This window comes from Nanorana parkeri, unplaced genomic scaffold (genome assembly GCF_000935625.1).
Source record: "Nanorana parkeri isolate BGI_ZX_2015 unplaced genomic scaffold, ASM93562v1 scaffold196, whole genome shotgun sequence".
NCBI lineage: Eukaryota > Metazoa > Chordata > Amphibia > Anura > Dicroglossidae > Nanorana > Nanorana parkeri.
This window is the reverse complement of record NW_017306464.1, coordinates 1,044,895-1,067,768: the sequence shown is the minus strand read 5'-3', so window position 1 is coordinate 1,067,768 and position 22,874 is coordinate 1,044,895. Positions and strand designations below refer to the sequence as shown.

The 22,874-nt window shown below is 45.8% G+C and overlaps 1 protein-coding gene across 1 annotated transcript in view; it reads left to right on the top strand.

Moving 5' to 3' along the window:
* The window catches only part of FRMD4B (FERM domain containing 4B), a 140,883-nt gene that overhangs the window by 43,309 nt on the left and 74,700 nt on the right, over positions 1-22,874 (top strand). The window contains exons 6-7 of the mRNA XM_018555437.1: positions 7,750-7,806; positions 15,321-15,343. Of these exons, the coding sequence (XP_018410939.1) occupies positions 7,750-7,806; positions 15,321-15,343 (80 nt within the window). The remainder of the gene's footprint in view (positions 1-7,749; positions 7,807-15,320; positions 15,344-22,874) is intronic.

Below are 22,874 nucleotides of genomic sequence, written 5' to 3'. Positions count from 1 at the left end.
TCAAAACAGGAGCAAACAGAATCGGGAGTGGTTGCCCATGGTGACCAATCAGCCATAGGCAAATGCTCCTGATTCTTCTGCTCCAGTATTGATAAATCCCCCCTCCCTGTGCTGTTAGGAGGCTTGTATACTAATGGCAGGGTCTCTATAAAGAGTCCCTGTCACCAACTTAAACACTTGTAAAAGCACAAATAAAAATCAAGTATTTACAAGTGCTTAACTTTCCACAAATTATTTTTATTCAAATAATAAATAATATTTAATTAATTTGCAATCTGCCTTTGAACTTGAAAAGCTAGAAAATCTGACCACACCAGGAAGCGTCAATTCCTTAGCACAGCCCCCTTCCTCCTTTCATGTCACATGTTCATGTTGTGAGTTGACAACGCACAGCATTTCTGTGGACAGAGAGGTGTCAGCCCTGCTTTATTGTATTTTGCTAACTACACAAACCATTCCCTATCCTATTCTCCATAACACAGAAACGACTCATTCTGCAGTCCTGAAAATCACAACAAAAGTGTATTTTTTTGCATGGTGTTGTGCAAGACAACTGTCTCCTTCTAGTAAGTAGCTCTCCATTGGCTAAAACAAAAACACTCAAGCATTAAATCACCTGAAAAATGCACAAACAAATCCCTTCCAAATTGCCGAAAATGCTCACGTTCAAGTGTGGATGGCGGTTTAGGGAGATTATCGACATTTAGGCCTCATTCACATGAGAATCGGGCGGCACGTACAGCTCCGTGCTGCGTGCACGGCCATATCGGGCAGCTCCCGGGAAGGACAGGTGCTGCGCGTGATTAGTACGCAGCCCCTGTCCTTCTCTATGGGAGTACGCGGCCGTACGCCGCCCGACGTTCACCTCGAGTGCAGGTCTGTACGGGTGCGGGTGTCCCAGCTTGGACGCAGACAGGATCCCTCCTGTCAGCGTACGAGTACGGACACCCGCACGGGCGTGCAGGGCGGGTGAGCGTAGGGCTACGTACGGTCGCGTATTCCCATAGAGAAGGACAGGGGCTGCGTACTAATCACACGCAGCACCTGTCCTTCCCGGGAGCTGCCCGATACGGCCGTGCACGCAGCACGCAGCACGGAGCTGTACGTGCAGGCCGATTCCAGTGTGAATGAGGCCTTAGGGTAATGCTTGTATAAACAGAGCCTGAAACACTCCCTGATCCCCTTGAAGGAGGTAATGAGACAGATTATCAGCACTTGTAATTGACAAATTCTGTTTATATTGGAAGATAAAATACTTTCTCAATGTATCCTGTCAAATCCCCCCCTCCCCCTTCCCTTCCCCACCAGACCCATCCATTACCCTCCGAGACCTCTGGTCACAATCTGCTATTCAGTATGGTTCAGGTTTTTCCTGTATAACCCTATTATACCCCTACAATTTGTCTTGTGAGCCTCCGCGCAAAACACAAATTCTGCAGACAACACACCATGTAATAATTCCCCACTGTTACCTGGGTGTGGTAAACTTCCCATGAACTGCTCTTCTTATGAAGGACACCGGAGATTAATATCCCCTTAACGCTTTGTGGACCGATCCTCTGATCTGTATGGCGGTGCCGAGTCGTGGGCAGCAACACAATTTACAGGGGGTAGGCAGCCTTCATACTTCAGCTGTTGTGGAACTACAAGTCCCATGAGGCATTGCAAGACTCTTACAGCTACATGCAAATCCCAGGGGCAGAGGCATGCTGGAATTTGTAGTTGTACCACCGCTGGGGTGCTGAGGTTAGCCACCCCTGACCTAGGGGATGATTTATAAATCATGTGCCCAGCCTTACGCTAGGCGAATGCCGTTCACACACCATTGCCACCACTAGATGGAGCAGAGGAGCAGGGGAACTTCCATACCCCCCCATCGCTCCATCTAGGTGAGGGAATGCCATGCAAATGAGCTGAAGTGCTGAGATTGCCTACCCCAAAATATTGTGAGGCTTCACTCAGATTGAAAGTGTACCCCCAGTTAAATTGTTTTTGCATTGGATAGAATAGGGAAAGGTTAGAACTTCAACCTCCCTTGTTCTATGTGTGGTCCCATTGGGGAGACTTCCTGCACACTTCCTGCTGTGTGAATAGCCCACTTGCCTAGGGCAGGGGTAGGCAACCTTGGCACTCCAGCTGTTGTGGAACTACAAGTCCCATAAGGCGCTGCAAGATTAACAGCCACAGGCAAGACTCCCAGTGGCAGAGGCATGATGGGATCTGTATCTGCACCACAGCTTGGGTGCTGAGGTTGGCCACCCCTGACCTAGGGCACACTGGGCAAATGCCACTCATAAACCATTCCCACCACTAGATGGAGCTGAGGAGCATAGGAATTTCCATATGCTCCTCAGCTCCATCTAGTGGCGGAATTGTTGTACGATCGGCATATGGCTGGGTACATGATTTATAAATCATCCCCTTAGCATTTTTTGCTCTTTTTTTGCTCTCTTCCCCCATCTACGATAAACAGAATGAATGTTAAATCCCCCCCCCCCCCTCTCCACTCTGGCGGGGTATTGTTTTCTAACAGCCAGTGCCCCAGTGACCCACACTGTCAGAATATCCAAACAGTGTCTGCAGCTGATTGCCTGCAGTCACTCTTCAGCTGACAATTTTTTGCTGTGGAATGTCCCTCGGCGTCCTCTAATACAAAAGAATAGACGAGACAGACATGTGATGATGTCAGTGGGGCTTAGACTGCCGGAGCCAGGGAGAGAAGAGGCTGCGAGGACCAGTTTAGCAGCCAGGTGGGACTGAGGATCAAGTGAGTATATTTTCTTTATTTGAGACCTAAACGAGCAGTTAACCCTTGCAATGCACAGTTACATTTCTGGAGTTCCTCTTTAAGCAAGCCATAGACTTGCTGACTTGGCCACAATCCCAGCAACGTGTGTCCCCTTGGGCCCCCTCTCATCAGACGTAAGGGTTTACAATGCAAATACACACACACACTTGCAGATACTGAGATCAGAATGGTTCGTCGGACATTCTCTGCACCAGCGAATTCCAAAGAAACGTTGCGGATTTACTACTTCAGCTCAGCGAGATGTGGAATGATCTATATCTCACAGTTGCTGCACTGCGGCGGTGTTACCTTTACTGCCTCGGCTGACGGCTCTCTCGCTACGCACATCGGACATAACACTTTGGCGGGAAATTTCTAGAATAGGCAATAAAATGTGAAGGTAATAGGAGCAGCTACAGCGCTATAAAGTGCTCGGGAACCGGGCACACAACCTGCTATGGGCTGCTGAGATATAAAAAAAAAAAGGATTGTCTAGTTATAGGCCTCATTCACACTGCTAAGAGCCGGTCCGTACAGATCCGCGCGGCGTGCACGGGCGTATCGGGCTGTTCCCGGGAAGGACAGGTGCTGCGTGTGATTGTACGCAGCAGCCTGTCCTTCCTATGGGAGTACGCAGCCGTACGCCGCCCTACGCTCACCCGAACTGCATATCCGTGCGGGTGTCTGTACTCAGACGCAGACAGGATGGATCCTGTCTGCGTCCGAGCACGGACACCCGCACCCGTACGGATGTGCAGTTCAGGTGAGCATACGGCCGCATACTCCCATAGAGAAGGACAGGCTGCTGCGTACAATCACACGCAGCACCTGTCCTTCCCGGGAACGGCCCGATACGCCCGTGCACGCCACGCGGATCTGTACAGACCGGCTCTTAGCAGTGTGAATGAGGCTATAAAGGTCACTATGTGTGTGTAAGGGCCCATTTACATCTATGCATTGCAGGAATGTGCGTTTTACCACAATGCGCATTGCATGCAGTGACACATTGCGGTTGCATTCGTTATGAAGAGCACCCCAAAGCACTAAGGTGAAGCACATGCTTTGCAGTGTGCTATAGTTTTCAATTGGCTGCTTTAATGCAACGGACATTAACTTTTAAAGGGTTATTAAGCCCTCACAGATTTTTGCATATATCTATTCCTAGCAAGCAGTAGCTATATGCAAAATATTAAAAAGAAAAAAAAAGTTATCAAACAGGTTTAAACTTACTTCTGTCTCCGCCGCTCGCTCCCGTCCGAAGATCTGGAGATTGTCGGGCGGCCGCAGAAGGATTATGGGGCGGGCGCATTCGCAGTAGAGATCTTCGGCTGGGAGAAGAGGAGAGACACAGGGTAAGTCAATGCACGTAGCCGCGAGTCCCAGACTCTGTGGGACAGGAAGAGACAGGAGTCAGCGCTGGAGGGACTCCTGAAAACTACTGGCAGGAAGAAGATGATCGAATCAAGAGCCATAATTTAAGGTAAGTCCTTACACCAGCATTGGGGGGGGGAGCATTTTTTTGACTGTAATGTCACTTTAAGGCACGTGCTTTAAAGTAGAACTATGGGGTCAGGGTTTTTCCCCATAGTTCTCCTAAGGGTCACGGGAGAACACAAACTAGCGTCTTCCCGTGACCCAAAGCTCAGTATAACGCGAGCTACAGCTCGGGTATACTGAGACCGCCGCAGCCGGGACGGATCCCGACATTGCTGTTGAGATCCACCCAGCTGCGGGATTGACAGCTGGCTCTGCCTATCCAGAGCCAGCTTGGCCTGCCCCCTCCCCGTTCCGCCAGTCAACGCTGGAGGATCGGACAGGGGAGGGGGGGGAATCCCTGCGGGGAGCCGTGAGTGACAGTCACGGCTCTCTGCAGGGATAGATGGAGAAGTGAGCGAGCGACGCTATGTGTTCGCTCACTTCCCGATCTACTGAGCGGACCTGTGACAGTTTAATTGTCACAGGTCGGCTCAGATTATGAGGCTGAGTGAAAATCACTCACCTCATAATTCTCCTTTAACTCACTGCACAAATATAAATGGGCCCTTTGGGCATCAATGGGCACATTGATATCACATTTTATCATTTATAGTACGGGGCCAGGCTTTGGACATTGAAATGTTTCCATATTCCCCACAAGCAGTACACTTTACAATACACTTTAGAGCAATCCATCACTGACCTCTGTAGCTGCAGACACTATGGAGAAATTCATCAATGACCTCTGTAGTTGCAGATACTATGAAGCAATCCATCACTGACTTCTGTAGCTGCTGATACTACGGAGCAATTAATCACTGACCTCTGTCGTTGCAGATACTACGGAGCAATTAATCACTGACCTCTGTAGTTGCAGATACTACGCAGCAATCCATCACTGACCTCCGTAGTTGCAGATACTACGGAGCAATTCATCACTGACCTCTGTAGCTGCAGTCACTATGGAGCAATTCATCACTGACCTCTGTAACTGCAGACACTATGGAGAAATCCATCACTGACCTCTGTAGTTGCAGATACTATGAAGCAATCCATCACTGACTTCTGTAGCTGCTAAAACTACGGACCAATTAATCACTGACCTCTGTTGTTGCAGATACTACGGAGCAATTAATCACTGACCTCTGTCGTTGCAGATACTACGGAGCAATTAATCACTGACCTCTGTAGTTGCAGATACTACGGAGCAATTTATCACTGACCTCTGTAGTTGCAGATACTACGCAGCAATCCATCACTGACCTCCGTAGTTGCAGATACTACGGAGCAATTCATCACTGACCTCTGTAACTGCAGACACTATGGAGCAGTCCATCACTGACCTCTGTAGCTGCAGTCACTATGGAGCAATTCATCACTGACCTCTGTAACTGCAGACACTATGGAGCAATCCATCACTGACCTCTGTAGCTGCAGACACTATGGAGTAATCCATCACTGAACTCTGTAGCTGCAGACACTATGGAGCAATTCATCTTCAGCATTTACAGCAGAAAGTGCTTTTCATTTTCATCTCAGCAGCTCAGTTCATTCTGTTATAAAAATTAATATAAAAACTGAACTCCGGACTTCCCTTCAGTCTTGCACTGTTGTACCGGCTTCTCTCCTGGACTGAAATGGCTTCCTCTGTTTCACTGCACACTGGGTGCTTCTCACTATGTGCATTATAAGCTGCAGCCAGTCAGAGAGAGGCCGCCTCATTTCCTGGCTTCATCTAGCTCTTTCCTCCCCAGACTGACTGTCCCTGTCCCTCCCTGGCCCTGCCCCTTTCATTCATTGGATTTCAGTTCTTTCAATCAAGGAGGCTCAGCATCACATGTGAGTGTCATCTAGTGCAGCCTGACTGCAAATACACTCTAGGAACACCCACTGCTCCAGATTGACACCCGGCCATTTTGATATTTGCATAACTCTTCCCAAGAGCCAGCCTACCGCTTGCATCAGAGCTGAGGGTTTTTGACAGGAGTACCGAGGCAGGGTTCTGTGATGTTTTCAGGAAGTTATGTACAGCACCCTGCTGGCCCCTCCCACCAGCCATGATCATAGCATAGAGAAGCACAGGGACCCGGTGATCACTGTATATAAAATAACAGGGATGTCCCGATAGCAGGCAAATTCACAAGTACTTATACTCGTGAAAATGCCCGGATTCTTAAGGCCGATACTGGCCCTTTACATTTTCAAGCAGCAGTGGCCGTCCGAGTTCACGCGCTTGTGGGGACCTCGGCAGCCTGCTGGGGACCTGCAGATAGCTGTCCATGGCAGTGCCTGTCCACTTCTTTATCTCCTCCTCCTCCTTCCTGGCGCCGGCACAGCCATGGACAGCCTCGGGGGCGGAACTACCGCCCCAAGGCTAGAAGCTGGGGGTTCCTGCCGCCCCCTGACGTGGAGGACTGGACGTGGCAGCATCGCCGGACTGGACATGGGGGAGGCTGGGTCCCGACATCGCCGATGAGGGGGAGTGCCCACAGAGCCACTGCAGATGTCCACGTCGCCCGGTGAGATCGACACGCAGCCTGGTGAGAGGAATTCTGCTTTGGTGACATGTATTTGCAGAACACATGTCCCCAAAGCAGAATACTATTCTTCCTTAGGGACATGTGTTCGGCTGTGGGGACATGTATGCAGTTCTGGTGACATCCGTATTTAGCCCTGTTGAGAAACTGCCCTAAAATCATCCGTCTGTGTTGTTTTAGAAAAAAAATGCCACATGTCCCTTTAAGGAAAAGTATCGGTAATTGGTATCGGCAAGTACCTGAGGGACAGTACTTGTACTTGGTCTTAAAAAAATGGTATCAGGACATCCCTATAAAATAAGATATGTCATGAAAAGAGAAAGGTTTTAGGTAAACATTGATGGGGGGGGGAACCAGGGAAGGCAAAATATAAGCAGATTAAACTTCAGCTTTAATTCCAGAAGCCGTTTTCAGCGTAGACATGTTTCATTTAATAAACATTTTTAAGTGGTGGGGGTTTCTTTTACTTCATTTAATAAAAAGTTATTTTGCATTCTTGCCCTGCGTTACAAAAAAAACTAAGCTAGGCATAAAATAACAGCAAGTCCTGGCATTGTGTCTTCATGCACTTGTCTTTGAGTGGAACTTTATCTCTGAACATCAGGCCGGACTATTACCAGCAGAGGGGGGAGCTGTACAAACTTGGCTCACTCAGTGCACTCGCAGCCACAGAGCTACACCCTGACTGCACACAGAGATCGTTCTGTAATGATAACATTGGATGTTCCGCCACTCTGCATGGATAGCCATTAATCCCAGCCTGCTAGCATAAGTGCTTGTCTCTTTGCAAGAGCAGCCAACGCTTCCAAACACAGCCCTTCTCCCCCCCATGATGTGGAATGGTATCATCTGTTGTTGTAACAGAACCTGGAGGTATACAGCAGTGACAGGCATATACTGGTAGTAGGGATCACTCAGCTGGTGCTGACTGTCTCCTTGTCTTCGCAGGGGCAGATAGACGTGGACAGCGAGGCCGTCTTCAAATTGGCTGCGCTCATCCTGCAGGTAAGAGAATCCGCATTGCATTTTATCAAATAACCAAAAGTTCTCTCTGAGTCTGTCCCTGTCTGCGGCTGCTCATGCTTGGCAGAGCTTTGCCGTGTACCTGTTTAGCGCTTGGTGGGTCTTGTGTGTCGTTTTTTATATAATGTAACCGTCACGACACACGGTAGCCGTTTCCTTTCCGCAAAAATAAATACAATGTAACAATAAAATCTTCATCTGCCGTTGCCAAAAAGGTTCAGGCGGGGTTGTCGAGATGAAGTTGATTTTGCTTGGGGAGATTTAAAGCGTCCACCTTTTTTAAATTGAATAAATGCACACACATTGATGAAAGAACATGTGCATTTGTTAATTTTTTGCATTGGAGCCTGCAAAGCATTGTAACTGCTATCACTTGCATTGCCCAGGTTCCCGCAGACTATTCCTCCAGCACCAGCTCCGTTTGGAGGTACTGACCTCTGGTTATGGGGCTGGAGTAAGTAATCAGTGGGTCTTGAGTAACACCAGGGTGACCACTCTTGTATTTCATTAAGATCTACGAGTCTGTCTGCAGCTGTGGCTGATAGGACTTGTAGTCTTTTCTTTGTGAATGGATGCTGCTGCTTCTGGTGTGCATGGCCCTGCCGGCACTGAAATGAATACAGGATCCTGCAGCGAGAAAAACCCAGGTAAGTAAAAGGGGGTGGGAGGGTTGACTATGCTTCTTATTACACCCTAATAATGGATGTAGCACCAAATATGGTTCAAAAAGTGGAATATTCTTTAATGGAGTTGTTAGTCTTTAGTTGTATCTTGTTTCATATATAAAATGCATGTTTCTCTTTCGTTCATTGCAGGACACTGCAGGATCCTTAGGCTCTAGACTAGCCTTTCTCAACCAGGGTGCCATGGGACCCCGGGGTACCCTCTGGCTTCCTCAGGGGTGCCTCAAAATTTTCACAACATCATGTCTCCAATGAGAAGAGTGCTTCTGATGTAAAGAAATGGTGGGGGGGCTTTGATGTGAAAAAGGGGGACTCTAATGTGAGGGGGGGCTCCTAATAAGAAGGTGGGCTCCTGATGTAAGGGGGGGGGGGCTCCTGATGTGAAAAGGGGGTCTCTAATGTGAAGAGGGCTCCTAGTGTGAGGGGGGCTACTGATATAAAGGGGGACTCTGATGTAAAGAGGGGCTCCTAGTGTGAGACGGGCTCGTGAAAAAGGGGGACTCTAATGTGAGGGGGGGCTCCTAATAAGAAGGTGGGCTCTTGATGTAAAGAAGGGGGGGGGGGGTCCTGATGTGAAAAGGGGGTCTCTAATGTGACGAGGGGCTTTTAGTGTGAGGGAGGCTCCTAATAAGGTGTGCTCTTGATGTAAAGGGGAATTCTGATGTGAGCAGAATATGAACCCCACTGTGTTTTTGATTAGGGTTCCCCCTTAAAAACCATACCTGGCCCCTTATCATGTATAAGGGTCTGGTATAGATTTTGGAGGGACTACGCACAATTTTTTATATTTATGTTTTTTACATTATAGACTGGGGTGCCCAGAAATTTAGCAAAATTTCAAAGGGTGCCGTGACTGAAAAAGGGTTGAGAAACACTGGCCTAGATCTAGGGTTGAGGATCCTGCTGTATCCTTCAATGAACCCAGAGAAAAGGGTTTTAAGGTGAGTACAAATATCCTATTTTCTAGCTGTCAGTTCATATTGTCTGACGGGGACGGAGCGATGCGGAAGCTCGAACTGCAATCTATTTATTATTATACAGGATTTATGTAGCGCCAACCGTTTGCGCAGCACTTTACAATATAAGGAAGACATTACAATCACAATACATTTCAAGACAAGATGGTAAGGAGGGCCCTGCCCCTGAGGGCTTACAATCTAAAAGGGAGGGGCTAATAAATCTTATCACCCTACATCCAAACTTAATACAACGCCATTAGCAATAATGGGCACTTCACCCGTGGCGACCAATCGGACGCCAGCTTTTTGAGTCAGACCATAGCAGAGCTTGGAAGCTACGCAGGCGTCCAGTGGTGGTGGATTGCTGCAGTGAGGCTCGGGGACTTTCTCCCCATGATTTGTATTGCCATTGGTCACGGGGGCCGCAGTCCTCTGCGATGTGCAGGAAGTGGCGAGGTTTCTGTTACCATTCATAACCAATCACATGTCAACAAAATATATTATAAGATATGTAATCTCCTATTTCAGTAGTTAACCCTTTATGCTGCACAGTCAGCGAGGAAGGTGGAAGTTAAACTCCATGCAGATATATTTAACGCAAATGAATGCAGCTCTGTATTCATTGATATGTCATCAAATTTATTTTATTAAATGCAAGCCATGTGATTGGCTAAATATGCCTTTAGTATCAGTTTCTTGCAGGGCATGTACAGCAGAGCTCAGACGGGAGAGGGAGCAGCAGCACAAGAAGCCAATTAGTTGTGCTGTAGTACAATGAGCATACTGATCGAAGGAAAGATCAGAGTGACCGAGTTAGGAGCTCCCCATTTTGCTGCTTCTCCTTTCACTGCCTAGTCACAGGGTGGGGGTGAGTGGAACTGCAGTAAAGAAAGTTTCAGGTCTCCTTCCCTGCTGGACCAGGCTATGCTGTGTGGCAGAGCTGTGTAAATCTCAGGACCGGATGGCCAGAAATACAAATATTTTGGCAGGTAAATTAGCTCCCATGTGTGTATTTTATCTGTGTATTTAGCTATTTGTCTAGAGTTCAGCTTTAAAGCTATTTTACAACCTGTGAAATATGAACCTTTTATGGTTTAGTAAAAGTGAATGAGATGACTGCAGTTTGTACATGACTTTGTGTATGTGTTGCTAGGTTTTTATATGCGTAAATGGTCACGGTTTGTGGCCGGAGTCCTGTAGCCAGCAAGTCAGCGATCCATGAAGATCAGCCATCCTAGGGGGTGGCCAATAAAATAGAAATCTTTATTCAGTCTTTTCATTGTAGAAAATAGAAGTCAAACGCCAGCTAGAAAGAGTCACTTTTAATGGGCTAAGCCTGTGGCTCACCAGCCAAGGGACTGATGGCTGTCTGTAGATGCCAGGCCCAGGCTGATGTTGTAAACACATTTACATTTTGTCCAATCCTAAAGTTCCTACTAGGGATGCACCGATACTGGTATCGCTGCAGATACCGAGTATTTGGGCAAGTACTCACACTCGCCCAAATGCTTTGATGCCTAGCCCAATACACGTACTTTTCCGATATCGGGAAGCCAGACGGCGAGTCATTACCCGGCTTCCCAATTGGCCAGAAAGCCGGCTTCATGCTCCCTCGCCACCTGGTGACGAGGGAGCATGGAGCCGGCTTCCTGGCCAATCACCTGGGGGCTGATTGACTCGCGAGCCATTGGATCTGCCTCTGGACCAGGGCGGGATCTGCCTCTGGACCAGGGCGGGATCTGCCTCTGGACCAGGGCGGGATCTGCCTCTGGACCAGGGCGGGATCTGCCTCTGGACCAGGGCGGGATCTGCCTCTGGACCAGGGCGGGATCTGCCTCTGGACCAGGGCGGGATCTGCCTCTGGACCAGGGCGGGATCTGCCTCTGGACCAGGGCGGGATCTGCCTCTGGACCAGGGCGGGATCTGCCTCTGGACCAGGGCGGGATCTGCCTCTGGACCAGGGCGGGATCTGCCTCTGGACCAGTGCGGGATCTGCCACTCGGCCAGTGCGGGATCTGCCACTCGGCCAGTGCGGGATCTGCCTCTTAAACTAATCTGTGGGACAGTTTAACTGAAATGATGGAGAGCAACTGGTATAAGACTGAGATTACACCTCTGGTCCCATCTCCTACATACATCTGTTTTCAGAAATGTTCCTTACAGTAATCCACACTCACTAATTTTTCATAGTGTTTAAAAAGTTTAGAATTTGATGCATCCAAAAGGTTTCTGAGGAGCGTTTGAAGAAAGTAATCCAAAGCTGAGCTATGATTTTTGTTGAGTTAGTGTCCTATTTTGTATAGGCCCTTGTGATCCACTATTTAAACTGCGGGCATTGCATGCCAGGTGGGTATGCTGGGTTGTTGCTTAAAAAAAAAAAATGATGGATGACTCAACTCCTATGCACTCTGCTTGGTCCCCATTGGAGAGGTTGCACCTTCCATCCAGTCTCGGTGACCGGAAAACAGTAAAAATCTCACCATGTTAAGGATCACTTAATTTGGGCCTAAACCCTATAGCTGCATAGAGAACCTCCTCCATGTTTCCAGAGTTTTTGCCACCATTTTACAATTTGGTAACCCTGGATCCTATACAACTGCAGACTTTGTAATGCATGTTTGGCTATGCATACCCTGCCTCCGTACTTTGCTCTGGCCTGGTGATCGGTCCCATGTGCAATGCATTGGGGAATTTTGGAGGGAACGTGAACATTTGTCCTATCTCCAGACCTTCAATGTGTTTTGTGGGGCTGCTATGGCACAGAAGGGGGACAGTCATAAAGGTGTGATGCAGCACCTGTGTGTGTCTTCTATGTAGCTAGGGGGTTATATTGGTTTTTGTTTTTGTTATCCACATTAACAAGGGTGCTCTGAATCTACGGGCAACTTATATTCCTTGTGATCTGTGTACGTTCAAACACATTTTGTTATTCCACAATGCTTTGAGATGGTGCACCATTTATTCCAAGCCTGCTGGGAGTTTTGAAAGATGCAGCAAACTTGTAGATAAGATTCTCTTTGACGCCCAGATCTGGTGACATATTTTCCATTCCTGAGTTTCAAGATCTCGGCACTGATGAGACGAGCCCCGTGCGTTGTATCAGAAACAAGTCCTACAGTGTTGGATCTGTCTCTAGACTGACCAGCCCTCCTCTAACATGCAGCTGACTTATAAATATTTAATTCTGCGTAGTGCACAGGTTGTGAGTCAGCCCGGGGATATAAATATTTCATAACCTCCCTACACTAGTGTGGCTGAGATGGGTTTGTCTACAGGATAGAGATCAGCATTGGAGATTGTCGGTGAATGTTACTGACATCTACTATAGCTTATTGAAACTTTTCCATTATCAGCGGACATATTGGCTTTGATTTTATCAAACTGCTATAGTGTTTAATGCACCTTAAAGCCAACCTTTGCCATGCAAGACAAAGCAACAGGTTCACTTCAATGGTAGCCCTACTAGCTATACATACTCCCCTTCCTTTTACTCCCTTGGACAAAGCAACAGGTTCACTTTAATGGTGGCCCTACTAGCTATACATACTCCCCTTCCTTGTACTCCCTTGGACAAAGCAACAGGTTTACTTCAATGGTAGCCCTACTAGCTATACATACTCCCCTTCCTTTTACTCCCTTGGACAAAGCAACAGGTTCACTTTAATGGTGGCCCTACTAGCTATACATACTCCCCTTCCTTTTACTCCCTTGGACAAAGCAACAGGTTCACTTTAATGGTGGCCCTACTAGCTATACATACCCCCCTTCCTTGTACTACTTCGCTACTCCATTGGGCCTTGAAGCACATGGCTCACTTTCGTTTCTCTCGGGTGACAGCACGGGGGCTTTGTGATTGCCCATTCGGGCACTAGACACTGTAACGTTGAGGTGGGGAGATAGTTTCCAGGCTTGTATAAGCAACTTAGAGTTTGCATAGGGCTAAAGCTAGCCATGCATTATGCAAATTTCATCTGGTTCTTAACAAGAACTTTGCACAGTGGGTGCCCCTGTCGGCACCCCTCCACCCGGCATCCCTTGACCAGTAGATTGAAGGAGCTAGATGGAAAATCTTTGACCGAACGGTCATACAATGGAAACGGCGTGGGATTCCTCCATCCATGCTAGAGACTAATTTTCCGAAATTCGGACACATCCGAATTTCTGAATCCCCAATGCATCCGAATTTCAGATCCCGTCCGAATCTCATTCAGAAACTAAACTGAATCTGACCATGTAACTTTTTTTACTGGCCAATCAGATGTGTTTTTCAGTTTAATGCATCCGAATGGGTCTGAACATGAGTTTTCGTTATGGGAACATGGGAGCCATCTGATTTAGCCCGAAAATGTCACATGCCATAACGAAAATTCGTGTTCAGTATATACATATATTACCAAAGCTGAGACTCCTAGACCCGAATAGCATTTGGGATCCGAATTTCTGAATGCAATTCGGATCCTGAATGGCATTCGGGTCTGGGAGCCTCTCTCCTTTTAATGCCCTGAACAGGAGCACCCATGCAATTGCAGTGCTCCAGTTTAGAGGAGAAACCTAGAAGACACCAGAAAACTGTTGCTTACCCCAGGGGCGTCCCGAGGCTGGGTGACACCTGGAGCGGTAGCCGAGTGTCACCCCGCCGAGACATCACTGCGCATGACGTCATCGCGCACGTGCGGCAGTATTCTGATACCTACCAAGATGGCCGCCGGCAGAGAGAGGAGGGGACAGTCACCCGGCGGGATAAGGTATGCCGCCGGGTCCCCTCCTCTCTACTAATACTGTCAGGCGTTCGGTCCATGACCGAGCGCCCAACTTTTCAGAGAGGGGTGACACCAAAATGACTGAGTCATTTTGGTGTCATCCTTCCAATGGTGTCACCCGGGTGTGGGCCGCACCCCCCTTTGTGACGCCACTGGCTTAGTTCTTGTGTGTCCAAAGGTTTCCTTATGCCTACCACCAGCTTTGTGCTAACCATAGACCTTGTGTAGACCTTGTGTAGCAGCTTTACGAAATGAGTGATTGAAAGTCAGTCTTTAGTTAAAAACAATAGCGGGGATTCTAATAAAACTTGCTCTTGCATCAGACTAACTTCACAAGAAAAAAAGATCTGAGGAACAGTTTTTATTTATTTTTGCCTCTGTTCTATGGTATAAGTGGATCATTTCTTAGATCTTTTACCCTTTTCAGCTATTTCAACGAGTTGATCTCTTAGTTTGCCTCTTTTCCCTTTTTAAGATAATTAAGCGGTGGCACACACGAGACAGTAGAATAGTACAAAACAATGTGAGGACTGTACATCAAAAAGAATGACTAAGGACTCCTCAATTTATAACCAGCAAAAGGTGGATTTGGAGGTAAAGCTTACTGCAGTTAAATGAAGCATCCCCAATAACCCCCCCTTCCCCCCAGTGCTCATTCGGATTGTCAACAGGAAACAGGACCTCTTTAAATCCCTGCTTCTGAAATATTAGTAGAGCTAGTGGTCTTGTATACCTTTTTTTATGAAGCTACGCACCTCTATATAGGTGCCTTTTGGAATTTACAGGTGCCTTTACAATCTAAAAGGGAGCAGTAGCATTGTTCTCAGTTCTCTCTTTAACATAGAAGTCCTAACACACTTCCTGTCCTAAGGTGTCACTGCTCTTCTATAACTCTAATACAGTCAGTCAGCGTTGTCACCCAAAGACAGGAAGTGTGTTGCTGGCAGGATCTATTGGTGAAAGTAAAGTTTGAAGAAAGAAAGCTAATGTAGCCTCCACATCTAGCGATACGCAACCTGCTATGTATTTTATTTTTATTCTTTTGGTTTAGACAAACTTTAACTTTTTTTTTTCGCCTTTGTTTTCATTTGCAGGAAGCTCGAGGAGACTACAGCAGGTAATTCATCACTGTCTCTTTTGTCTTGTATGTTCTTGTCTCGCTTTGGTTTGTCAATGGTAGGCATAGATGGCAGAGTCTAATTCTGACGCATAGGCTCCCTCCAGGGCACTTGGAACTAGAAGGGGGAGAGAGAGGTCACCAGACGGGAAAGGGGGCGGCTGAGGAAAATGCGCTGTCAGTCCAAAAATAGGTTTGGATAAGATCTCCTAGGTTTCAGCCCAAAATATACCAGCTCGGTGAGACACGAGTGCTTTTGAGCTGTCTGTCATCTTGGGGTTTAATTAATTCCCTGCTTTTTCATTACACTCTTAGCTTCAGGTCTTGCAGTCAAAAAAAGCTTCTGTTTCAGTCTTGGGTCATAATTTTAGCATTTTTTTTTTTTTTCTTCACAATTTACAAAAAGTGACTCTACTTTGCTCAATAACCCCAAACTGCAGCTTGGATCGAGAACAGAGCTTTTAAAGTGTACGCATTAATGTGTGTAACAACAATGAACTTCTCTGATTCACAGCTTTGTAAACTTAGTTGCTGTTTTGTCCTGCTAATCCATTTTCTTAAATGCTTTGGGTTACTGACCTCCAGAAGAATACTGGCTAGGTGTACTGACCTCACGCTAAGGCCTCATTCACACATTGTTAAGCCTGGCCATCCGTATCGGGCCATTCCCGGGAGGGACAGGTGCTGCATTTGATTGCACGCAGCAGCCTGTTCTTCCCTATGGGAGAACATGGCAGTACGCTGTCATGCGCACACCCGTGCGGCTCCAGTTATCCGTGCTCGGATGCAGATAGGATCCTTCCTGTCTGCGTCCGAGCGCGGAAACCGGGACCTGCTCATGTTTACGTATGGCCCAAACCTCGCATATGGAAGAACAGGCTGCTACATGTAGCACCTGTGTCTCGCGGGAATGGCCTGATGGGGCCGTGCATGCCGTACAGGTGCGTATGGCCCAACTTAATGCAGTGTGAATGAGGCTTAAAGTAGCAATCGGCCAAAATTAGCATAGTGGGTGCCACTGTTGGCACCCTTGCGCCTGGCATCCCTCGATCAGCTATCAAAGGAGCCAGTTGGAAAATTCCCAGCCAAACGGAGCTCTGTTCGGGTATTCTGAATACAGTGCAAACAGCAGGGATTTTTCCATTAAGGCTCATAAGCGTTGATGGAGGAATCTGTTCTATTTCTTTTCGTTCAGCCCGCAAGTTAGACAAACAAAAAATACACATGTAAACCTGACTTAACTTTACTTGCTGCATGCTTGTTCTGGTTCAGTAATTTAGAAAGTATTAAAGTGTGTGTGTGTGTGTGTGTATGTGTGTAATAATTTATTTATTTTTTTCATTTGTTAATTTTGTTTTACTGCCCCCTGTGTCCCTCGTAGATAGATTTGTCCTGCTGACCATTGTCACTTTGCCAAAAAGTGATTGGAAAAACCAGCCCATTCAATGAGCTTTAAGGGGCCCAAACACCGTACGATAATCGCGGGTGATCCTGCGATCATACGATAATCGGCAGGTGTATGGAAGGCGTGCGACCGCTTCTACTATACGGTTGCACGTCTTTTGTCTTCCGATCACGCTGGAAAACATGCCGAAAATCGTAAGATTTTCGGTGGGTTAGTGGCGTGCTCGGAAGACAAATGCCGAACGGGCCAGTGTGCGTAAGCGCACACTGCCCGCTCAGCATTGGAATAATCGGAAGCCCTCCCCTCAGCGGGGAGGGCTTGCGATGATCGCAAGTACAATCTGCCTGTCCAAGACTGGCAGATTGTACGAGATTTAGATTACCTTACAACCATTGCACAACGAAAGTCGTGCAATGGTTGTAAGGTGTATGGGCACCTTAAGGAAGATAAAAACTTTAATAAAACTTCATTAACATCATTATACTTGTTCCTAAAAATGAGTTGACCTAAGTACCTGAATCTTCCTCTAACCCTCTTTGCATCTGCATATAAGCATAAAATGCCAGTGCAGTCAAGTTGGGACCCATTGTATTTCTCAGTGTTGCCAGGCTAACACTGGGAGCTTTCCTACAGATCAGCAGTGGGTGATGGTGGTGGGGGGAGGGGGGTAGGTGTCTTGTTCTTTTCTGGCTACCCGGAACTCCATGTGGCTCCCTGAGTGCCCTTTCTAAGTGCCTACTTGTCCATTTGCCTGCTTCTGCAGCAGCACCAGAGGAAATATGTCCTCTGCAAAGTTTTGTAAACAGCTCAACTTCCAAATAAACAGGAAGGACATTTTTGATTTTCATTTATTATTGTCTGATGAATCATTTTGTTTTATTTGTACTTCGACTATTTGTACTATTATTGTACTATTTACTTTGACAATTAAATCTGTTTTGAGATTCATGCTGTTGAATTGAATGTAGTTGAAGGACAGCAGCCAAGCCTGTTGGGATAGAAATATATTTTTAAAAGTGGTTCGGCTGCTGATATAAGTTTCTGAGAACTAGCGGCCCGGATTAGAGTATTCGAGTGCCTGTACACAATGCAAAGTTGTTCATTTACTTTGCGTTTTGTTGAACCTACTCTGGCCCTGCCCCTCCCGCGTGCTTCGGACTGCAGCGTCGCAGCTGGCACGAGGCTCAGAAATTGCTGGTTTGGCTCTGTTTACCCTTTAATTCACTTTCTCCTTGACAAACATGCAGGCCTCCAGGAACTAAAGTCTTGGAGAAAACTTTATAATTGAGGTGGATGGAGGCATTAAGCACAACACACTGAGCAAATGCGGATCATAAAGGTCGGTCACAGTCCTGTTAATGATTCACCCGGTTCCTGCTCTCACTGCCAAAGTGAAGGGCTGATAAGGGAAGGGAAAGACCTGCTGCCCACGCAGTGACTGCGGCCTGGCAGATTAATAATCTGTGACCATTTGAACTTGAGACAGCCAAGCTGACTCCATTACCTGCCATTAGAAAAGCACGTCCCGACATACTCTGCCACGCTGTATATGCAGATTTGGCCCGAACCGGCTGGCACTTTGTTTAGGAGAACATATATTGGTCTTTGATATATTTTCTTATGGTTATGTAATTTTGTCAAGTAAATATGACACATTGTATATGAATGTGTATTTTTATTTTTATGCAGCAGGTGGGCTCCTTTTTCTATGCTTTTCAAGGCTTTTCGTAAATCTCTTGTGTAAAATAGCCTGCTGTTTACAAAGCTCAGGTTTAAACAGTCATAGCAATGACTTCTCCCCCCTCCCTGTCTGTTACACAGCTTCATACAGAGCTCAATAGCTCAAGCTAGACAGTCATAGCAATGACTCCTCCCCATCCCTGCTGTTGCACAGCTTCATGCAGAGCTCAATAGCTCAAGCTAGACAGTCATAGCAATGACTCCTCCCCATCCCTGCCTGTTGCACAGCTTCAGTCTGAGCTCAATAGCACAAGTTGCAGTTTTATACACACCATTGACTCCTCCCACCTCTCTATCTCTCTGCCTACCTATTAAAGCAGAAGTAAGTGATTTGTACATTTTATTTTTTTGGGGGGGCATAGCATACTTACACATTAGGGCACACTTACCTTAACATTGTGCCTTTCTCCAGCGCTCTCAGATCAATCTTCAGTCCTCAGGTCTGTCCCCTGCCACCGCCATCACCGCCACCTACACTTCTGGGTTCTCGGAGGTCTTCTTCAGCCATTCACCTCACATGTGGTGTGCCGGCGTTTACATGCAGTGGCTGTCACCCAATCATTAACTTGAACGGGTGACAGCTGCCACTTGTAAACGTCAGATTAGGGATTCCTGCTGCAGGAAGACACAAGTTCCTGACACAGGAATCCCTAATCGCACCTAATCCTACAGGTGTGAATGGGGGCTTAATCGATTAACCAGGGACTCTCAGCTGTGCCCATCACAGCTTCTAATTATGCACACTCCTGATTTTCATTGGTGTTGAGCCTGTCCTGTAGCTCTGTCACATTGGTAGTGACTTCAACATTTATCTCAGAAAGCAGATTAGACAGTATTCATTTGCAGAAATCGATTAGTACAGTAAATGACAGTGTTGGTTTAAAGGGCCGGCTTTTCCCATATGCACATGTAAGTAGCTATTGTAAAGTGACTCTGAAGTGCCAATTACCAACACGGTTTTACTTTCTCTGCCCCAACCAGTACAATGCTGTTTCATATATCACATGCCACCACTCTTCGGGTTTGCTCCATCTTCAGTTCCTAGAACATTTTATCAACCAGAGGTTGGGAGCAGCCGCAACCCGGTAGATAGTCGCATGCAGTGCACCCAAGATGAGCATCGCACCATGCACAGGTTAACATATACTACACACAAGCGTTCATTTTGACATGCAGAGCTTTTAAAAAGCAGTAAAGCAATTAATCAGAATCGTTTGCAAAAGGAAAGCAGCTAATGTGCAATCTAGAACTCGACCTCATTACAAACTATGCATTGCTAGCCACCCCTCCACTACATTGTACTCACTGGCTGCACAGCTTAAGGATACATTCGCCCGTATAGCCTATTCATTATCTGTCACCCAGTCACTAATATGGCTTCATCTGGAAAGGTGTCTTCCTGTCTGCCCTGCTCATCCGCAGCACAAAGTGGTGCCATTATGATGAGATTTGGTGCCTCTTTGTATCAGCTGTTTCTGGCCCTAGAGGATCGTGATGAGATTTGTGGAAGTGCTTTCATGGTGGCCATGCTGTTCAGGCCAATCTCACAAGGCTTACTCTGTATCCAGGCGCAGTTTAATAACAAACCTCCGACAATGTGGAGCCAGCATATTTAGGATTACAGACTGCTTGTAGGGGGGAGACAACCAGAGTCAACCCTGGTAGACAAAATAAAGCCAATAGGAGGCACAGCTAAAACAAAATAGACGTAAGTGTGCACCAATCCATCGGGCAACATATTCGTAAATTCTTTGGCTGGATTTGGGTAGGATATGTGCTAATATATAAACCCCATTAACAAAGGTAGATGGCTTGCGGTTTCATGGTGTGGTGAGCATCTGTTGCCCATTGTGCTTGCTCATGGTGGTAAGGGGTTGGGGTAAATCTGTAGTTTTGTTTTTGAAAGTGTCTGCAGATGTTTTTTCTTAAACATCAGCCAGGAAAATAAACTGGTAGAACTGTTTTAGACACCCATGGAGGTCTCCGGAGATGGCAGGAGAAAGGCAAACAAAAAAAAATCTGAAAAGTTGTATTTGCAAATGTTTTTTGTTTTTGTTTTTTTGGCTACATATAAAAACTAAGATGTGTTCAGGTTGAATTTATTCTTTAAAATAGTATTAAACTGTTTTTCAAAAATAAATCCAGATCAAACAAATCTACATTGCCCAGCAATATATTTCTTTTATATTTTTACCCAAGCACTTAGTCATCACATTTTGGAACAGCTCAAACTATCTCAGTTCGGCTTCCCTGAACTTCATGTCCAGTGCAAGATTACTTAGGGAGAGCAGTCTCCAGCATCTATCCATCTACTAGCTTGGAGGAGGGATGTTGAGTGGAGAGCAGAGGAGTTTCTTGCTTTTCTGTGTCTTGTGTGTTTGTGCAGACCCACAGAGCTTGCTAGCACACACAAGGATGGCTCCATAAAGAAACCACCCTAAAACAGGATATCTGGGTGAGTGCTCTGCAGAAGACAAACTCTTAAACATCAGGGAGCAGTATCCATTGTAAGTAATTTAATCAGCATTTGAAATATCTTAAAAAAAACATTTTGACTTTATCACTTTTTAAGGCAATAAACGATGGAGCACAGTTGCAATCTCTGTACCTGAAACCCTATGACATGATTTATGCGATAGCGTTGTGAAAAAAGTTAATATTTAAAGAAGCGTGTAGTGTTGGGAAACGTGCTCAGTATAACAAAACGTTCATTCAGAATAAATTACTTTATAAGACTAACACATCAATATTTCCCAAGGTTCACTGCTGTCCAGCTGTGGGTATAATAACCCAGCCTTACAATGAGAGTTTTAAATCCCATCAAGGTCAGCTGTCAGTAGTGAAATATTTGGTAATGTACGTTATTCTCTCTTCCCCCAGGTGAAAGGTGCGAGGTGCTTTTGTAATCTGTGATCTCTTTTTACAGTCCATGCACCTCTGAGTGTTTATGTGTGAATTTGATTTGAGGGGGTGACATGTCACGCATCAAAGCTCCTATACCTTTAATGAAATTTCTTTGGATTGATGGGGTCAAATCTGCAGGGGCATTTTTCCAGTCTGGACAGGCCTTCCTGCTCTCTGAGTCTTCTGTAATGATAAGTAGATAACACTACCTGTGTAATATATAACCTAATTCTATACCTTGTGCTAACATGATTGTCAAATCTTCAAAGAAAGTCTCAATTCCCAACAAGAAGACAACACTTTTCTTTCAAAGTTTGTATTAAAGAAGGTTTTTTCAAATATACAGAGAATACAAAAAATAGAATAGAGTTAGTTCCTCCATGGGGGCTATAATGAGCTATAAAATAAAAGACCACGAATCGTATTCCAACACAGTAGGATTGCCTCAAACATAACGGAGCCATAAAAGATCAACATCATTGAGCCAGATGTGAGACAACACTTTTCGTATGAAGTGTGGCCACAATATGTTATGTCATAGCTTCCATATGTCTGACATGAAAACAAGGTGGACACCTTTTTGCACAAGGTATGTATGTAGAGATACAAACAATTATCGATCATCCGCATTGATCATTATAAAATCCATCTTTAATCGTACCTCCTCATAAGAACCTTTTCACAGTCTTTCAAATTCATCGGCTTGGGTCGAAAACATTTTTTTTTAATATATATATTTTTATGGTTATAAAATGTTCTTATGAAGATTTTCTATTAAAGGGTTTACCCCCAAAAAATTCCATGTATTCCAGAGTCTCCGGCACATTAAACAAAACAAAAAACACAGCCCCCTAGTTTAGCGATCAGACCAAAAAGGAGAGATGGGATTACATTCCAAAAAACGGACAGTCCATGCAAATGAGGGACCGTTGGGAGCCCTGTTGTTGAGTTTGAAGAACATTGATTAAAAAACAACATCCACCATTGGAAACCATGTTAAGTTCGTAGAACAATGATAAAAAAAAAATACAGCATCCTTCCTTGGAAGCTTTGTTGATTTTAATAGAACAATGATAAAAAAAAACATCAACCATTGGGAGGCATGTTGAGTTCATAGAACAATGAAGAAAAAAAAAACCCCACAAAATCCACCGCTGGGAGCTATGTCGGGTTTGTAGCACAATTTAAAGAAAACACAGCATACAGTACACCATTGAGAGCCATATTGAGTTTGTAGAGCAATGATAAAAAAAACACAACATACAATGTTGGGAGCCATGTTTGGTTTGTAGAACAATTTTAAGAAACGCATCATACGCCATTGGGAGCCATGTTGATTTGTAGAACAGTGATTTTAAAAAAACCACAACATCCACTGTTGGGAGCCATGTTCATTTTGTAGAACAATAGTTAATAAAACGCAACATCCACCCTAATCCACTTATGTTTGTGTGTGTTTTTTTTTTTTTTTTTTTTTTTTTT